Source organism: Neolamprologus brichardi, chromosome 16 (genome assembly GCF_056152115.1).
Source record: "Neolamprologus brichardi isolate AB-2024 chromosome 16, ASM5615211v1, whole genome shotgun sequence".
NCBI lineage: Eukaryota > Metazoa > Chordata > Actinopteri > Cichliformes > Cichlidae > Neolamprologus > Neolamprologus brichardi.
The window spans coordinates 34,144,552-34,165,819 of record NC_142119.1 but is presented as its reverse complement, the minus strand read 5'-3'; the positions used below and the strand labels follow the sequence as shown (position 1 = coordinate 34,165,819).

General features: G+C 39.9%; 1 protein-coding gene across 1 annotated transcript; it reads right to left on the bottom strand.

Moving 5' to 3' along the window:
• Positions 1 to 1,911: 1,911 nt before the first annotated feature.
• ccnyl1 (cyclin Y-like 1) lies at positions 1,912 to 18,177 on the bottom strand. The gene is made up of 10 exons (XM_087829800.1): positions 17,202 to 18,177; positions 15,383 to 15,457; positions 14,658 to 14,701; positions 14,172 to 14,272; positions 13,778 to 13,813; positions 13,616 to 13,667; positions 11,750 to 11,869; positions 9,526 to 9,692; positions 4,556 to 4,718; positions 1,912 to 3,227 (listed from the first exon to the last, which is right to left on the bottom strand). The coding sequence occupies exons 1-10, from the start codon at positions 17,359 to 17,361 to the stop codon at positions 3,111 to 3,113; spliced, it is 1,035 nt and encodes a 344-aa protein (XP_087685926.1). The 5' UTR covers positions 17,362 to 18,177; the 3' UTR covers positions 1,912 to 3,110.
• Positions 18,178 to 21,268: the final 3,091 nt, after the last annotated feature.

Here is a 21,268-nt window from a genome sequence, read left to right as displayed (position 1 = left end):
TTCGAAAAGGAGGCAGAGCTGTTGAGAAATGCTAGGAGCTAACTGGGCGCTAACCGTATTGTCGCTACCCGATCCGTACCGGAAACCCGATCGGTACCCCGCATGCGCAAATCTTACGTCACTTCCTCTCTTTGCCAACATTGCGACATTCAATATATTTGAATGATACGGTTAGCGCCCAGTTAGCTCCTAGCATTTCTCAACAGCTCTGCCTCCTTTTCGACTGCCCGGGACATTTCAACAATGGATAATCCGTATACAAACAAATTCATGCTTTTCTCCTCAACAGAGAGCATCCCCCGATTGAACAACAGCGCCGTAAAATAAGAAGAATGGCGCCTAATTACAGAGTTAATAATACAGACTTTGTAATATGTCACGTGAAGATTCAGCAGCCAGATGAAGTGTTTACTGGCAATTGACAGTGATAGCGGACATCATCATCACTATTCCAACAATCCTCTCCACACAGACAAGCATAAACACTCGACTATCACTAAATCAAATTTAACACACGTTTGTAATGACGCTAATTCAGTTTACAATAGGGTTCATTCGCTCGGTCAGCAGGTGGTGGTATCCTCGGACACTGGGGAGTAAACTGCCATTAAAGGAACAGAAGAAGAAGAAAACCCCTGCACATGCGCGGTACGGATCGGGTAGACCCGAGTTGTACGGTCTGACTTTACACATGCGCAGTAAGGATCGGGAGTCCCGATCTGTCACTATCTTTTTATTTTTTTGTTTTTGTCTACATTGTACTGAAATGCTTCATTATTGCAAACATTTTAAGATATACTTATTATTCTTAACATTTTAACAGATACTCTGACCCATAACTATCGTAAAACGCTACGACCGGAAGTAGACACCTTTCGCGCATGCGGGGTACCGATCGGGTTTCCGGTCCGGATCGGGTAGTGACAGTAATATTAAAACTATTTAAAGTTCTACATAAATGTTATCCAGCAAGTCACTACATAGTAAAATTTAAAAGGGACATAAATACTAATTGTACTTTCTGTGGGGATCATCCAGAAACTGTGACACATCTTTTTTGGTACTGTTCTTTTACACAGAGATTCTGGAAGGAATTTAGCAGGTTTGTTATTGTCCATATTTTAAGGGAGTTTTCTTTACGATGGGAAAATGTTTTATTCTGTTTCTTTAAGTTCCCCAAGAAGTATGATAAATGTTTTTTTATGATAAATTTGTTAATACTTTTAGCTAAATTTTTTATCCATAAATGTAAGTTTACTAACAAAACACCATATTTCTGTCATTTTTTTAAGGATGTGGAAATGTACATTCAATCAATATCAGACTCCACCAACAAAAAGGCTCTCAAAACAATATCTGTATGTGAATTTTTGCGTGTATTCTTATAATTGTTACCTTTTTCTTTTACCCCTGGCTTTTTGTGTTCATGTTCTGTTGTTTTGTATACTTCATCTGTTCGTATGTTGTATACTCACTGTTTGTTAAATAAAGTTTAAAAAATAAATAAATAAATAATAATAATAAAAAATAAAAAAAAAATTAAAACTAACTAGCTGCCGCCTTTGTTGGAAACTGAGCTGGGCTGCGCTATGAATTCTGGGACGCAGCTTCTTCTTCTTTGGAGTTTAACAGCAGCTGGCATCCTTGTACATGCAGTGCTGTCATCTTCTGTTTCAGTCCGTTATTACACTCTTAAATCCTACTACTTATTCCTGCGTCTTTTTGGGATCTTACAAAGCTTCAAATGACGCTTCGACTATTAAATCAGTCGTCGATGATTTTGATAGTCGACGTAATCGTGACTAGTCGACTAATCGTGGCAGCCCTACTGGGAAGTCAGGCTCAATATTCTCAACAATGTTTAGAACTTAGCTGATTGTAAAGACACAACATAAAAGACAATAAACCACATTTGTTACATGATTAGTGTTTATTTAAAATACTCCATCTGCAAATGTTTTTTTTCTCAATTAAAAACAAGACAAACTTCACAGCTAGAAGCCTACATAGTAAGCAAAAGAGAAGGGGAGCATCCATCAGTTTGTTTCCCCCCTCAGTATCTGTGTAGTGTGTTCCAAACCTTAGCCTGGATGGGTCCTTGGACAAGAACAACACTGGTGATCTGATGGGGGGGTGGGGGGGATGAGGATCTAAGGAACTTAATACTGAGACTGACCTGCATATACCCAACTTCCATATGGAGCCATTAATTTTCAAATACTGATCCAGAGTCAGTAAACAGCCTTGTTTATACACAACTTAACACCAAATTGCAAATGGCACTCCTGATTTTCCTGTCACAAAACAGCTGACTGAGAAGACGTCAGCCAGCTCCCACACAGTGACAACAGCTCAGTGTCTTGTAATATGAGACATGGTGGATGTTCAATCCTGATGGACAGAAAAATGTACTCGAAACATATCGACAGTAAACATGTCTGAGTTACAGTCGCCACAGTAACTTCTGGTATTAAATCTAATTTACAACAAAGATCATTTTGCATTTTTTTTTTGTGGCTAAAGGAAAAAAAGGATACATTTGGTGAAAGTTTATATTTATATACTGTTAAGGAATCCCAGGAAATGACCAACCAACTTTAACTTCACTATGCTATAGCACTCAAGCATGATTTCAATCTTCATTAACAAAAAAAACAAAACAATTTGCCACATCTGAACAATCTAACATTTGCTGGTTTTGGTCTTTCGTGGAATACGGTGACAGTAACAACAAATATAACTCACCACACTCTTCATCCTTTAAGGCTGCATGATGTAATTCAAACACTTTTGTAGAAAAAAAAAAATAGAAACTAAAGTGTATTTCAGACAGATGATGAACTCAATCATTCATGTTCAATGTGTTCTCTCAGAAGTGATAGACATAACAAATAAATAAATGACTTGTAAAAACAACAGTCATATGATAATGCTTCAGATAAGGTAAACACCTTTAATTTAACAATCACGCACGTCTACAGCTGTAATGTAAATTACCGTGTGGACAGGTCATACAGTGGCGTTTTTGTCCTTGCCTGATAACTCTGTGGGTAATGCTTTCTGGGGCTGGCTGTGGGTTAGCTGAACTTTGGAGGTCAGAGGGCAGCAGTCTATGAGAGCACAGCATTGGAGCGTCGTATACCTATCAGGTTGTCTGCGCTGAGAGATCGCCTCATTGCGGCTCGACTGAGGTCCTTGTACTTGTCTTCACATAGTCTTGAAATGGCCTGGAGGAGCAGTATCAAAGCACAATTACTCAAAGGTCACACACAGATGGACTAGATCATTTTGATTTAACCAGGTGGTTTGAATTAAAGGTATCTAATGATTAGTAAATGATAAAACAGCCTTTGTTGCACTTTAAAAATCCAGGTCATGAGCAAAAAAGCTACATAAGAAATTTCTCAGACTGTTTTCAGAGGGTGGTTCTTCCTACTGTACTAATCACTAACACTTTTATTAGTTCAATTAAATCCTGCTTGTAAATCGTGCCATAGAAACAGTTGCCAAAATAAACAGCTCTATAGCTCCTTTAAGACCTACCATAGAACCAAGTCCGCCAGAGCTTATTATATTATTATTTTTTTACATGCTGTGGAGCCATTTTTGGGAGCATTTCAAGTTGCTATACATCAATACAACCATTATAGCCCAGATTTTAATAATGTGTCTGCATTAAGTGCATAGTAATTACATAAATTGCAAAAAAGTGCAATAAACTACAAAAAAATTTAAAATCGTTTTTGTTTTTTTTAACATATATTTCTAGTTAGAGAAATTTAAGAGGCTTATCCCTCAAAACTGTAAATACAAAAAAGTTGCACAAAATAGTTTCCCACCACAGGACATTTATTTTGAGTGTCTTCATAGTTTTATTTTTGAAATACACCAATTTTTATACGCTGCAGGAAAACTAAAATAAATATTATGATGCAAATTTGCAAAAAAGCAGCATATGCATCAAAATAAACTATTTCCAGCAGTGCAATATGAGTCCTAAGCATCCCAGAAACGACACAGAAAGTCATAAAGTCAAACATAACTTTTAAAAACACCAGTATAGGCTCATGAGGCCCTGATGGTAAAAAGACTACATTTCCGCGAAAATGACGTCACTTCCAGTTTCGGGCAGGTCATGGCGGACATGTGAAAGTTCGCGCTGACGTCTATTCCAACATAGGAAGTGTTATGAACAGCTGATCGGATCGGCAAAGCGTGTTTCTGGAATATTATGTTTGTGTTGCTGCAAGTGCTTTTTATGCAGTTTTTGCAAAGCTATATGTGGAAGGAAACTGTGACCGAGGACAAGCTGATGGCATAAGATGTAAGTACAACTCCTCAGGTTTCATATGCAAAAAAAAATTTTGCGCTAGCTCACGTGGTTGCAGAGCTACCGGGATTTAAAAATAGTTACGCAAAACAGAGCGTGCCCGCTCCAACCGGCTTTAAAGGGTTAACTTGAGATTACAGAGTATCCACCAGCAACTCCTAATCTGAGGCAGCATTAGATGAGTATTACAGACGTATGTTCTGTAGTCTCTGGAAGGAAGCTTACCTCTAGTTTCTGGGCACGCTGGTTGTTGAGGGGTTCCAGAGGGAAACTGAGGTTGTTGTCATCGGCCAGCTGTCGCAGGTCAAAGTAGTACTTGGCGTAGACGCTGGCCGGCACATTGATGTTAAATTGCAGAAGTTCCAGGAAGTGGCGCTCCATCTCATTCCTAGAGATCAGGAAGACACCTTAGGGTTATTCCCAACAGTCAAAACCTGGGACGTAATTTGGACAGTAGGGTATGAGTGTGTATGTAGGAAAGATCAGCCTAGTCAACCAGTCTCAAAGTTAAAAAAAATAATTGCATTTTACATAATTTGTGACACGGTAGGAGACATTTGAAAAGATTTATCAGAATCACACTTGTTTTTGCAACCTGCTTTTTGAAAGTTCAAGCGGCTGGTTATGATAGAGGTGGGCGTACCGATTCAAATATTAATAGTACTGTTGCTATTGCTGGTGGTTTTGGTATTCCGCGTATCCACTGAATTGAGTTTCTTTTTAAAAAAAATTGTAATATAATAAAGAAAAACAAAATCACAACTTATTAACCATGACAAATGTCTATTTTTTGTGTTGACTATCATGTTTATGTTATTTGTAGACTATAGCACATCTAAACAGCAGAAGCTGACAGAAGTGCTTTAAAGACAGACACATTTAAAATTCATGAAAAACTTCAGTGTGTTGTTGTTTTGTCTTTTTTAATTATTGTGAAAACTGAAAATCAGTTATTTAGTGATCATTACAATTATGTTGAGAATTCACAAACATGATGATGATTCATCTCAGAACTCATGACACGGTCTCTTCATTACATAAGCTGCTTTTATTGTTTAAAAATATTGGCACTGGCCCTGGGCAGCATGGTAGCACGGTGGTTAGCACTGTTGCCGCACAGCAAGAAGGTCCCGAGTTCAATTCCACCATCATGCCTGCATGTTCTCCCCGGGTACTCCGGCTTCCTCCCACCATCCAAAGACATGCAGCTTATGGCGATGGGTTAATTGATTAATCCAAATTGCCCATAGCTGTGAATGTGCGAGTGAATGTGAGTGTGAATGGTTGTCTGTGGCTGTATCCCAATTCAGGGTCTGCAGCCTTAAAGGCCGCATTTTAAGGCCGATTACGTCACAGCGACGCGACAAAGGCTGCTCGAAATGAGTCCTTAATTTCCCTGAATTTTAAGGACGTGGCGGTGTAGACTTCGTGGCCCAACATATCCCAGAATGCATAGCGCGGCGGTGGGTGTGGATAATTTTGCCGGAAAAAAAAAAAAACGGTGGATGAGGGGCGCCGGAAGAGTAACATAGTAAAGTAAGTACTGAATATTATGTCACTTATTTATGTGCAAATGTTTAATAACGAAGAACATTAAAACATTACTGTTGGCCAAGTTATGTGACATTAGTGACGTTTGTACTAACTTGGTTTTAAAGCCTTTAAATGGTAAATGGCCTGCATTTGTATAGCGCTTTACTCAGTCCCTAAGGACCCCAAAGCGCCTTACACTACATTCACTCATTCACCTATTCACACACACATTCACACACTGGCAATGGCAAGCTGCATTGTAGCCACAGCTGCCAGACACTGGCGCCCTCTGACCACCACAAGTAGGCAAACATGGGGTTAGTATCTTGCCCAAGGATATTTGGCATGCAGCCAGGGATCGAACCACCGACCTTCTGATTAGTGGCTGACCTGCTCTGCCACCTGAGCTACAGCCACCCCATTTTACTTCAAAATATACGCCGTTCAATAGCTGACCTTAATCTTACAGAGAATGATCAAAGCTCATGTAGAAACAAACAAACGAACAAAAGATTTTCTCCTTCATTTCTGTCAAACAAAGCTGTATAAACGTTTCCAGCTGTTAGTATCATGGTTGCTAGGCAACCTGGGCAGCGCAACGGAGGCTAGACCGTCTCATTTCACAAGCCTCGCACTTCCGGCCTTAGCGGTCTTTGAGTACGGGGGCCTTGTGGACCGTTAAGGCTGCGTACTCTAAGGCTGCAGACCCTGAATTGGGATACAGCCTGTGTCTCCATGTGTTAGCCCTGCGACAGACTGGCAGCCTGTCCAAGGTCTCTCGCCCTATGACAGCTGGGATAGGCTCCAGCTCCCCCCGCGACCCTGAAAAGGATTTGCAGTATCACACAGCACTAGTTGTTGCAACAGCCTTGATTTTGAAGTAAATAGTCAACTACAGTTGTGCATTAAGGGAATATTAATATTTAGCTTAGACAATTTCTCCTGCAAGCACAACATCTGAAAGTTCCTAGTATACAATATCTTTTTAGTGAAAAGCCACTGTAAACTAATCCCCCAAAACAACCACTGCAAAAGTTCCTTTTTGTACTTGTTCACAGAAAAAGGGGACCAGGGTCCAACTGACAGGTAAGAAACAACTTCTCAATAAGACATTTTGATGAGTTCTGCTCGTTTAGCAAGCAGCAGTGAAGACGACATGATTTGAAGAAACAAAAGCAGACAGGACAAACCTCTCTCTACACAAACTTTTATATTCAGTCACTTTCAGCTTCAAAACTCATCTCTCTGAAGATGGACTCTGATATATCTTTATAAAGGTCTCACACTCACACGTGGGTAATCAGACATCCAGGCACTTAGCTGGAGTATCACAGCTCATCCTTTTCAAGACTACAACCTCCATCATCCTTCCTCATCATCACAGTCACGAGTAAAATCTAAGGGAGGTGGTCGCCAAGGAGACAGCATCCAGGATGCTTTGTTGGTCAGCAAAGGTGGTGAGAGCGAGTGTGTGAGTGTATGTGTGATGTCTGGTCTCCCGGGGCAACTAATGGAGCGGGCGAGAGCCAGGACCATTATGTAGAAGCAGTGAGAGCACTTGAGACCCTCCTCTCCATTTCTCTCCGTCTGTTTCTCTCTCTCCCTCTACTCCTCTTCCCATCCCTCCATCCAGACCGGGCCGGGATCACAAAGACACTTCAGAGGAAGCAATGAAAACAGGGCACAGACAGGGTAGGTCAGATGTATGAGAGGGATGGGGGCTCGCAGAGAGAGCGCACACGCATCTTTCCAAATCACAAAAAAACAAGGAGGCACTTTCGACCTCTTTCACAAACACACGCATATGAGCGCACACACACGAAAAGCAATTGTAGGAAATAAAGCCTGGGTCTTCCAAGTGCAGCCTCTCGACTCTTATAGCCTGACAGACAGCACAGATTGCTGTGGCTTCTCTCCATCCCCGTATTTCATCTGCCTGCTTTAAGTGCATCCTTGTTGATGTATTCCTTTTATTTATTTATTTATTTATTTATTGGTGATGATGGTAGTGGGGCGGATTGAGCATTATTAACAAACAATTTTCTTAGCCGGACAGCAAAAAACAAATAAATAAATAATTAAATCAACACATTTCTTCATTTTCTCATTGCATGTGCATTTCCTGGAGCTTTCCCCACCTGAACATGCCAACAACCCACATTTTGGCACCACAGAGTGCACCAAGAACAAACCCAAACAAGTACCCAATAAAGATTTTGGGTACTTGTATGTTCTCTCAACCTCTCAAACAGACCCGAGGATATTTGGAACAATGTTGATTCAGTGACAGCGGCATCTCTTTCCAAGCCCAAAGGGGGAAATCAGCTTTGTACACAGGCTGAGTGCCCGGCCTTAGGAGGTGCTAAATGGGGACGGTGCTCTTCTTCCTAGCTGGATTTATCAAACACTTTCTTTCAAATTTAAGTGAAATGTTACAATTATGTTTCAGAAGCGATGTTCTGAAATTGTGCATCATATTCAAGCTTCTACCAACATCTTCTCTGGCTTTTCATTCCACTTACAAGTGCTTGAAACAGCTATTACCACATTTCATTTCTAACATGTCTGCTAGCAAACTAGTTTTGACTGAATGCTTCACACGGGCCTGCAAGATACCAGCACAGCAGAATGAAAAGACTCTGTTTGGTTCCACAGTCGGTATGCTGTTTGATCAGTCAGTACCAGCAAAACAAGGATTTCCTTGATAAACTCACTCCTTCATTTGAATTGTTATTATTCTAAACCCTTGAGTAAGATTTGCCTTGATATGTGTACTTAAAGCACTAAATCTGCTTTTTTTAACATGCATTTTCTGAACAAGTTGATCGATCTTCTCTACAGAAATTAGAGTTCACCAAGGATGTGACTATATTAACAGGAAACAGGTTACTAAATCGAGTGGTTCTTTTACAGTCACCATGTTCTCATTTTTCAGATCACTTGGGCTGTATCCCAATTCAGGGTCTGCAGCCTTAAAGGCTGCATTTTAAGGCCGATTACGTCACAGCGACGCGACGAAGGCTGTCCCAATTCGAAGGCTGCTCGAAATGCGGCCCTCAAATGTGTCCTTCATTTCCCTGAATTTTAAGGATGTGGCGGTGTAGACTTCATGGCGCAACATATCCCAGAATGCACAGCGCAGCGGTGGGTGTGGATAATTTTGCCGAAAAAAAAAAGCGGATGAGGGGCGTCCGAAGAGTAAACTTTAAGTAAGTACTGAATATTATGTTACTTATTTATGTGCAAATGTTTAATAACAAAGAACATTAAAACATTCCTGTTGGCCACATGTCGGCAAAGTCATGTGACATTAGTGATGTTTGTACTAACTTGGTTTTAAAGCCTTTACTTTAAAATATACGCCGTTCAATAGCTGAGCTTAATCAGAGAATGATCAAAGCTCATGTAGAAACAAACAAACAAATGAACAAAAGATTTTCTCCTTCATTTCTGTCAAACAAAGCTGTATGACACGTTTCCAGCTGTTAGTATCATGGTTGCTAGGCAACCTGGGCAGCGCAACGGAGGCTAGACCGTCTCATTTCACAAGCCTCGCACTTCCGGCCTTAGCGGTCTTTAAGTACGCGGCCCTTGAGGATCGTTGAGGCTGCGTACTTTAAGGCTGCAGACCCTGAATTGGGATACAGCCTTGTACAACTTACATGTCCTCCACAGTGATGTCTTTTAGGATCTGGCAGTAGTCGACATTCCACACAGCTTGGTCATCCCAGACTTTAGAAGCCAGTAAGATGGCTCCCAGGACAATGCGCTTCCAGTTGGCGGGGCAGATATCCAGCTCAGCGTAGGTCAGCAGGCGCTCCAGGTACACCTTCAGGACGAAGAATGTTAAAAGCTTCAGAGGTTTTAATAATTCCTTTGCTAGTTCGCTACAATTAGTCAGGAACAATAGTCTGGTTGTGTGTATCTGTACTGAGCAAAATCCCCATATGCACCTTCCAGACTACTTGGACTACTTTTACAGTATGTAGCCACACTGTATTTGTTCTAATAACAATGATTATGAGACAAGCCAACAGCCACAACAGCACCACTGCAAAACTACAAAGATGTGTTGTTGTTTTTTTTGCCATTTTGAAAACAGAATACTGAGTTTTCATTTTTGCAACAGCTGAAAATAATAAATAAATAAGCAAAACACTACTTTCCAAAATACCCAGCCTGTAGGATGATATAAACTGAAAGTAAATATCAGGATTGAGCTAGAAAGATTCGAGAATCCTACTCTGACAGCTCTGACTTAAAAGTGAGTGTCTCTTGTCTTCATACTGACGATCAACTGTCGTTTCTGCTATTTGGGAAAACAGCATAAATGCAGGCGTTCACTGCCATCTGGTGGCCATTTAATACAACATCAAAGTACTCAACAACAAAAACCTCCACAGCTGTGTTCATGTCACTCAGGTTATCTTCAGTACAGACAAACACGATGCTGAGCACAACTTGAGTTAATATCCACTTGGTGATCTTTGTGTGTTTGATTAAATTCTGATACTGTAGAAGTACACCATGGCATGAGCTCCATCCAAAAAAACAAAAAACAAACCCAGACAGAAATCAAAAACAATATATTGTTTTAATTCTTTTTCCTTTTTTTTATAAACTAGAGATGGAACGATACCACTTTTTATGTCCGATACCGATATCATAAATTTGGATATCTGCTGATACCGATATGAATCCGATATAGTGTGTTTTTAATCAATAAAACTGTGTTTTTAATATCTTGCTGCATTTTGTATAAGTTTATACTCAAGTTTAAATAAACAACAACTCCCAGCAAAAAAAAAATAGGGAACCACCCTCCCTCCACCTCATGATGCTTAATCGACGTAATCAACTTTAATTTGATGCAGTGTGGAAAAAATGCACAGAAATAAATTATTTTTCAAGAATAATTAAATAGATTCAACATCTTTCTTCAACAGAACTGCAGACTGCACAGATGGTATCTTCCCAAAGGAAAAAGTAGTATAGCTTACTAGGGTATATTAGACTTAACAGTTACTATATACAGTAATGGACTTCTATACATTTTAGATCAGATTCAAACTTTGGGTGTAAGAGTCAGATAATTATTTATTATAAGCTTGACATTTTAAATGAGAATAAGAAAGAAAAGTATGTCTTTGTGCCCCCTTTTCCCTGTTAATGCCTTATTGGCCCCCCTGGCTAAACTTTGCTAGACCCGCCCCTGCACAGTTACCAGCCGTCAGCTGCGTAGAAAAGGATCCTGGTGTACAAAGTAATATTAAATAAATTCTAACAACAGCTTATCAAGCTTAAACGTGCTGCTGTTGTTCAACCGCTGGTTTCCTCTTTCTGGTGCAAAGTGGGACAAAAACAAAGAAGAGAGACGGACTCGCGACAGAAAAGCCGATCAGCTGATCATTGATCAGTTTCACGAAGTAGCAGCAAGAAGAGAGAGAGAGAGAGGCAGTCGCTCCATATATCTGTTGTTAAGCTTAACGTGGGAATGCTTTACAAACATTCAGAGATGAACTTACACACTTGCTTTACTTCTCTCTGGGAAAACTTCCTCGGAGATGAAATGCCGGTTTGGTAGCGAGGCTACAAATACACACAGCGGCTCTATCACGTGATGCATACTGCTGCAACGTGCTACGGTTATGAGGCGAGTTATGCCGTGTCGCAAGTTTTGTGAGGTGCTTTTTTGATATTTAATGGACCGGATTCCATTTTTTATTTCTCTCCGATATCCGATCCAGGAATTTACGTCAGTATCGGACCGATACGTAATATCGGATCGGTCCATCTCTAATATAAACACACTGGGTGAAATCAAATATGCAGTGTGCAATGCAATTACTGTTGTAAATGTGATAAATAAATCAAGACACCACTTACAAGAGTGACGATGGCACATTCTGCAGTCAGCTGTGCAGCACTGAACAGTGTCCTGACGAAGCGGTAGATCAGTTTGTGTTCTGGGTCTACATATGCGTAGTCATCAGGTACTGGCTCTCTCTGCATGAGGTGAAAAATACACACTTGTCTGACAGAAGCAACAAAGGTCTAACAACAATCCGGTCACATTTGTTTGTTTGGGGTTATTTTTTGTAGCTCAGTAATTCATCTGAATAGAATAGAATTCAACTTTATTGTCATTGCACATGCACAGGTACAGGGCAACGAAATGCAGTATGAAAGTCTGGAGCCAAAAGCTGCAGACTTAAAATACAAACGCACCACAAAAAGCTGGTTGTGTCAGGCATGATGCAACGATTACATTCTTAAGTATAGAAAATTGATTGGTGAAAAAGAAGCTGTAGATTCACGGCTAATTTCTGTAGAGAAGATCAATCAACTTGTTCAATTTTTCATGTTAAACTAGAAAAATTTGAATTTCCTGCGAAAATGCTGTGTGGATGCTTTAAAGCTGAAGCTGTCTGCTAAAACTAGCTGAAAAAGCTGAAATGTTGCAGAAATTGTAAAAACTTTGCAGAAGCAAAGGAACTTTGCTAAAATGTAGAATAAGTTTAACAGTGAAATTTCTTTATTTTCCACTATGATAACTTCAGCTCTGCCAAAAGCACGCTGTAAGGCAGTGAAAAGAAACCACTTCTGCATCTTTATCGCAAATCTACAACTGAATGGAAGTCATTAATGCAGACCGCAAGAGAGGATGTTTTTCTTCCTCATTATGGCTTTTTTTAAAACAGTGATTCACATCCCTTTTGTGATGCATCACAACTCTTAATAACTTGTGAAGTTTCTAGAAAAATGTGGCCCAGAGAAGACCAGTGGGCAGAGTGCCTACACATGTAAATGTGATGGGTCTTCATACTGACTCACATCAACATGTGGCCACTATTATAGATCTTGGTTCGCTGGCACAGTATGTTAAACCAGTCATCACTAATCTGGGAGTTAAAATAGAGGCAAATCTTAAACTCGAAAGCCAGGTCAGAGCTGTTGTAAGATCTAGCTTTTTTCATTTGAGGGAATTAGCCAAAATAAAGCCTATCTTATCGAAACAGCATTTTGAGACAGTAATGCCTTTGTTACTTCTAGGCTGGATTATTGTAACGCACTTTATTTTGGGGTTAGTGATGCGTCCATTAGGCGCCTGCAGGTTGTGCAAAATGCTGCAGCACGTCTTTTAACTGGAACAAAAAAGTCTGAGCACATTACCCCAATTTTAATTTCACTCCACTGGCTACCTGTACATTTTAGGATTGTTTTTAAAATTCTCTTATTTGCTTTTAAATCTCTTAATGGCCTGGCCCCCCCCCCACCTCTCGGAGCTACTACAACCATATACACCTGCCCGTTCCCTTAGGTCCGCCAATCAGCAGCTCCTTAAGGTACCGAAAACTAAGTATAAATTTAAAGGTGATCGTGCTTTTGCTGTAGTTGCTCCAAAGTTGTGGAATGATCTGCTCTTGCATGTTAGGCAGGCCTCTTCTCTTTCTGAATTTAAAAGTCTTCTTAAAACATATTTATTCGCTGAAGCCTTTGGCATTGATTAGAGGGGTTGACTCAATTTGTTTTAACATGTTTCAATTTATTTTAGTTTTTTAGTTATTTATTTTATCTTATCTCATTTTAATTTTCTTTACTTATGCTATTAGCATGTACAGCACTTTGTGAACTCTGGTTTTATGTTAAAGTGCTTTATAAATAAAGGTGGTATGGTATGGTAACATGAACGATGTGAGTCTACCACCATTATTGAGCTGGAGAGCTGGTTAATTTCATTAACATGCTCACCGACAAGGGGTGCAACTTCTCATCAAAGATGTCCAGTGACCTGTCCGAGTCCCTACAGCACAAGCAATACATCAGTCAATATACTTCACAGGCACACTAGTTTTAATACAATAATCTGCCAAAAGTTACACGATAGTAATCAAATCCAACATTTACACATACCTGTTTTTGATGTGGTAGTATATTGCTAAAGTGACACTGAAAGAGAAAGAAAAAAAAAACCGATTAGTTTAATAGCTACAACCTCAGTGTGACACTAGCATCATGTGTGCATGTGTATTAGAGCTTATAGTGTGACAAAATATCTGACACATTCAGCAAGACGGCTTCATTTAATCACACTCAGATAATCCTGATATAATGATCCACATTCACTGGACTCATGTCATTACAGATTATTGTCCTAAACGAGGGGAAACAACATGAGCTTTAGTCACGCATCTGTTTTCTAACACTCCAGGATTACTATGCTCTGATGTAACAGGACTTTTTTTTGAGGGAGGGACCTTTGGACAACACAGCCCTGTGTGTTTGTGTTTCCGAGAGACATTCTCACCATTTGATTGTGCTTTTGAGGTTTGGCTGGCTGACGGTGCTGTCGTCTATGAAGATGGTTGAACAGGAGCTGTATTTCTTTGAGAGTGGACCAGGGGACACCTTCACACATTTAAAAAAACAAAAACAAAAAAATACAACACACAATTAACTGGTGCTCAGGGGACAGACGGTCACGCATGCTTCCTACATTTCCAATTTTTTAAAGCTCTGTGTTATAATTGTTTTGTTTTAACAATGTTTGTGGATCATCTTTGTTTAAATGTTTTCCTCGCTGAAAGTGATTCATTCACTGGCAATAAACGCAAATGAAGCCCTCTACAATATGAAATGTACAAGCTAATAGCCCATAAATTAAGTTCATAAGTTACATTTAATTAGTTATATTAAAGTCACCATTAGGATATTAAAAACCAAGCTTAGTGTGATTTAATATTTAAAAAAAAAATCAAAGCACAAATTTAATGTAAATTTTCAAAACACTTACATGACTGACATGGTTTATGTGGTTGCTTTTCCTCTTGTCTCGCACTGCAAAAGAATTAAAATGTTCAACAAAGACTAAAAGCAGCATCAATCACAGAAGACTAATTGTAATACCACAGCACTTAACAGCCTTTTCACACTCAAGAATCATGTACAATAAATTATAGTTGATAGATGAGTTTATTTACATTTGTTTAGATATTTTTCTGTAAATATAATACCATATATACTTATTCAACTATGTCTTGGACACATAACTCATAATGCACCATTAAAAGTGATTTATTTTGTATTTTCCTTATAAAGTTCTAAATCTTCTGAGACCCGTTCAAGTAATCGCCAACTTGGTTTTTTAAATGATACAACTTAGTCTTAAACTCTACAGTGAAGAAAGTGATGAATTTTTAAAAGACACTTATGTATCTGCAGAGCAGCAGCTATAACAACAGGACCTATAACTAAGGTCTAAGCCAGGATAGAGTGTGCAGCATGAAGGGCATTGAGGAACACTTGCTTGCTGTAATTTCACCCAACAGTTACCGGTGCTGTTCTCTGAGGGTGTAGCCGAACATCTCACAACTAGGGGAGCTGGCAGGTTAAAAACCACTGAATTTCAAACATTTGCTCAAGTGAAAAGATGTGTGCATGTCTTCTGTTAACTGGGATTTAGATGAAGACAGTTTGTGTGAATCACTGCTGTGTGAGTGTCATGTTATGATTGCTCACCGTCTGTCTGGGACTTGCTAAGGAAGATGGTGCTTGCTCGGGCGTGGTCCGATGGATTAGACTCCAAGGCCAGCTCTGATACAACAAAAGCAAGAAAAGCATTTAAATGTTCATTATTAGTGGCTGGTGTGGAGCATTTAGCTCCTGTTTCTGCATTAATAAATCCAAAGAAAAACCATAAAGTTGTGAGCTAACAAAACCATCACACAGTGTATTTATGTAAATCATCATCATCATAAATAGTGGAGAATAATGTAATAAAGACAGTCTTTTAATCTTTTAAAGACAAACAAGACATGAAGCTCAGAACAGATTAGAGAGACTGGGAACCTGTTTGTGCTGATGTGCTGGAGGTTTAAAGCCTCCAACACATCTGACTTAGAAGAACTAAATGTAATCGTGTTGCCTGACAGGTGGATTGTGTGCAAAATTTCAATTAAAGCATTACAATTACAATGACCTTTACTCCTTAAATCCAATTTGCCCGAGTACTATTAGCAAATGCAACGGCATTACTGTCCAGTTACTTTGTCAATTTACTGTGCAAATACAGAGACTATCAAGGACACAAGCACTATGTTAAAACTTTTCACTACATTTAAAACAAAACCTCTGGTTTTCAAAACAACTTAGACATTAAACAGAGCACAAGTGTCATTAGTTTGATTTGCTGGCACTGGTTCATAGACGTCCACAACTTAGAAATCCGTTTTCTCCAAATTCATGCAGACGGCACATTACATAAAATACAAGGGATTAGGTGATAGAAGCATTTGTTAAGGGAGTACCATAAGGAATGCACGACAGATTGCTGGCCTGATCCCCCCCTCCCACTCCCACTTTCACCCTGCCAACAGCTGGTCTCACAAACTGCACTCACAACTGTCCATAACCTCATAAATGGAATAAACTGTGCAAGCTGGGGAATCAATAAAGAGTGGCGACATAAGGACTGAGCTTGGGTCTACATCACACAGAAATATCTGAGATACTTTCCTGATCGGGGTCTGTACCACAGCATGAAATTACAGTGTGGGCATCAAAACTAAGAGGGGTACAACACTTAATATGTACTTTTTATTCTGTTACATTGTGTTCAACAACTACCTGCTTAAAGACACATTAAGATGAAGTTATTTCCTAAGGAATATGTAAATTTCATGCGTGAACATAAAAATGTCATGCAAAAAAAATAAAATACTAAACACAGTTTCCATTTGGGTATTTTTTTTGTATGTGTGTCTCAGTTTCTTTATTTTTACCTATTCAAGTTTCCCCACACAGTAGATTGCAGAAATTGATTCCAAGTAACCAAGATATCAAAAAGCTTGTTTTCACATTTGATGTCTAACTTTTGTATGTAATGCCAATATGATCAATATATGCAGTGGATAAATGGTGCCAAGAATGTCCTAATTAAAAAGGCCAGTTTTGCCACTGGCATGGTAATAAATACAGATGTGTAACTAGGCAATAACCAAAGTGGGTGTGGTGTGTGCATGTTGTCCCTACAGTTGTGAAACACTATTATTACTTAGTTCTTGGATGATCTTTCGCTTTCGATTCATCCCGTGGGTCAATATTAACAGAAGTGTGTGCATACATGATGTAGCCTGTATACAGTCATCTAAGTTTGCGTGTGTGCTTGGGAGTCACACAAAGATCATTCTGCACTGTGCCAGTGAGTGGATTAGGATGAGCCTCCCTGTAAACAAACAAATATGGGTGTAGTGTTTCACAGGCCCAGATACTGAAAAGTAAAACGGGAGTTAAAGCTATAAAGGAATCGTTAAGTGCTGGATGTCTGGCAGGCTCTTACCATCAGGGACCTCTCTGTCGCTTATGTGCTGCAGGTAGGGCACAGTGTCGTCGCTCACTTCGGTGCTGGTCTGGAACTCCTCCAGCCGCTCTGCCGGCAGTCTCGATGGCAGTTTGGGGCTCGACTCCGGAGACACGCAGCATGACACCGTATTCCCCATTCCAAACTGAGCGGAAGCTTCACACGATAGCAGCCAAATCCAAGTAGTGCAAATATATGTAGCTAGCTGAGGTTAGCCTCCCTCGGCCTCATAAACATTACCAGGCTGCACTCAGTACAAGCACATTATCTTTGCGTCCTAAAACGCCGCTCTCCACCAACTCCCAGGAACTGCATTCCTGTCCATTTGTGGCTAAGTAGAGCAGCAGCCGAAGACCAAACAGCCAAAAGCTTTGCCTTTTAGTGGAAAGTCAGACTGGGCGTATGTAACAGTCGATATATTCTCGCCCTAACAAAAGCCGCTCTTAGTTTAAAGCAGCTGGTCCATTCATTCATTCAACATGCCAGAGTTTCGGTGCTAAGTAGCCAACTAGCATTATAGCATGTTAGCTAACTAGTTAGCTCGGTTCGTTAACTTTTCTCTGCTCCTCATCAATTCAACTTTGTGGTACCAAGTAAATAAAACAGTCTCTTCAAAATGACCGTGTTACGTCTTCAAAATGTCACATTCCAGCAGACATATTTTACGAGACTTTCCGAGCAATCCCAGAGATGCCCTCTTGCAACTGAGCCCAGTGTGTCGACAAATCCAGTTCGAGGCTTTTGCGGCCTTCTTTGGAAAACAAAGAAAAAAAAGATAAAATTCTAAAAGACTAGCCAAGAAATTATCAATGGAGCTGCACTGACAAAGTCTTCTTCCGGTCCATCGTTAGACAACCAACTCTATTCACAATTTCGGACACCCCCATTTGAGTCTCCTCCCTGTCAGATTTGTGCCGTAGGTAGACGCCACTGCCACCATCTGTTGCCGGAGCTCCCAAACGGACAAGCCTTGGCACTGAACGTGGTAAGCCCGCCCACCTCGGAATTCCATGCATTACTATTGGCTAATAAATCAATGGGCGAGCATTTAAACCCTGCTAATTGGTTGTGAAGGCTGTCTATCAAAGAAGATTTAAACTCATGAAATGTAATTACAACGCTCCTATTTTTGTATCGTCACTGATCCACACCCTTTTTTGACAGTGAAAACCGAAGCCCATCCTCTATTGCACTACCTGTCACTCAGTGCATCTTTTGTTATTCAAACAACGCAATAAATTTGGATAGGCAAGCAGGTTGCATTTGTTAAATCTTAATTCATTAAACAAATAAGAATGGCTGTTTAATTAAATGTGAAGCCGAAGAGTGAGAAAACAAAGCCCTGACAAATATTTAAAGATGAATTTGTGAGCTGATGATAGATTTCCTTACAGGCCACTGAAAACCAGTGTCAGACAGTTTGTATTAAAATGTGGCAGCTCAGACAGAACTTAAATTCACCTTCTCTGGTTTCAGAAACAGGATTCCTGACTCCTCTTCCTTCTCACTCTTGGCTGTATGTGATGAAACAGGGAAACGACAGATTGTATTAAAATTTTGCTCAATGATTAAATAAGCAAATGACATAAATCATACACTAGTGTCAATCTGCCAGCAGTATGTGTGTGTATGTTGAATATTTTTAATGTATAAACATGAAATTCTAAGTACAAACAAAGAAAGCCATGTCAGTCATCCAACCCTATTTTTGCAAGTTCATGCTGGAGACTAAAAAACATACTTCAGCAGACTTCAACTACTTTTTAAGTGAATACCCAATATACTTGAATTTACCATAAATGGTAAATGGACTGGTACCTATATAGCATCTTTCTCCTCAGTTTTAAGTGCTCAAAACCCTTTCATTCTCATTCACCCAATTCCACACAGTTATACAGTATTTCTTTTCCCAAATCTATACTTAAGCACTTATATCTAACATTCACACACATACTGACACTCCTTAAAGATATGTCACAGGCAACTCAGGGTGGACACATGGACAGGAAGAGCCAGTACGGTGACCCAGAGAGGTCAAACACACTACACACTGTCTTCCTCCCCTCACCCTAACCTGAACCCGGCAGATGACTGCCCCTCCCTGAGCCTGGTCCTGCTAGAGGTTTCTTCCTGTTAAAAGGGTGCCTTTACCTAACAAAATAAAGCGCCTTGAGGCGATTATATAAATAAAATCATAATGAACATCAAGAAAGCACATGCAAATAGAAAATACTGCAAAAGCACATGAAAAACAATGGAAATGTTTCGCAGTGACAAAAACGTGATGGAACAGCTGCAGAAGTGACAGATACCAAAACATGCAAAGGACTGAGACATGCTGAAAAGAAGCGTGGGATCATTGGTGTCGTGAGGGAGAAAAATATGCAGGCAATGTGCGTTCTGATCACATGACTATAGATAATTGGCTACTATTAGTTGTTTACTGCAGCTCCCCTAACCACTTCCATTGTTTGTTTTTTCCCCTATATGCTTAAGTTACAGTGTGTTTGATACGGTAAGCCAGGAGATCAAGCCACTGACATCCCAAAGACAACCTGCTCCACCACCTGAGCCACAGTTACCCCAAATCCATCAGCTTAAATTTATAGCAAACAACCTTTTTTTTTTTTTTTTGCTTAGTGTTTAAACTGGCTTACACATACCTAGTGTTCATGGTCACGTATTATGGGTTTAAATGCATGTTAGAATAGATTTGAGACTTCTACCCACCCCACCCCTACATTTTCTGTTGCTTTGAATGCTTGATCCCAGGCATTTCAACTCATTCGCCTTTACTGCTTTTGCTTCTTACATTGCCATTTTCATCTCTTATTCACACACATATTCCGGCTTGTTTCTACTGACGTTTGTTCCTCTTCTCTCCAGTGCATACCTCCACCTTCATCTCTCCAGGCTCTCTTTCAACTGCTCCTCACCCTCACTATAGATCACAGTAGGGCTGCCACGATTAGTTGACTAGTCACGATTACGTAAACTATCAAAGTCGTCGACGACTGATTTAATAGTCGACGCGTCGTTTGAAGCTTTGTAAGATCACAAAAGACGCAGGAATAAGTAGTAGGATTTAAGAGTGTAATAACGGACTGAAACAGAAGATGGCAGCACTGCATGTACAAGGATGCCAGCTGCCGTTAAACCCCGAAGAAGAAGTAGCTCTGTCCCAGAATTCATAGTGCGGCCCAGCTCAGTTTCCAACAATGGCGGCAGCTAGTTAGTTTTAATATTACTCGTATTATTCTTTCTGGGTCACAAAATAAACGTTTAACATATTTTCAGGCGAGAATGTAGCTGTGTAAACCTCAAATATCTGCTCAGTTTATCAAGACACCACATATTTTCAAAAGCGCTCTGACGTTTTCGGAGACGTCTGTTACCCACTAGCTCGATAGCTAGCCGGGGGCTAGGCTTACTAGACCCGTGAGAACACCGGACTCCCGGCAAATCGTTTTCAAACCCACCGCCGTCTTTTGCTACTCAGGTTAAACATATATAAGTCGCTAAGATAACTTAAAAATGTTATTGTTTGGCTTTTTTTTTGTATTTTATTTGTTCCTGAGTGTTGTTGGCTGAGATTAAAGTTATAGTACAGCTGAATAAACGTGAAGCAGACGACTGATTATCAGAAGTGTGAGATGGTCGAGAATATACTCCGGTGTCTTGTTATATTTTAGATAGCAAGGAGTTTATTAAACTTCACCGAAACAACCTGCAGATTTCATTAAAAGTTTAATAAACTATCATCTTGTCTTTATTTTTAGTTAGCACATACCTTAAACACTTAAAGCTGTAAGCTAATGATAGTTATATAAGAGCAGATGCTGCTGGTGCAATAAGCTGTATGCGGTACATCCAATGGATGCATGATCTGATTAGTCGACTAATCGCAAAAATAATCGGTGACTAGTCGAGTATCAAAATAATCGTTTGTGGCAGCCCTAGATCACAGTATCGTCTGCAAACATCATATTCCTCCCTGACCTCATCTGTCAACCCGTCCAACACCACTGCAAACAAGGATCAGAGCT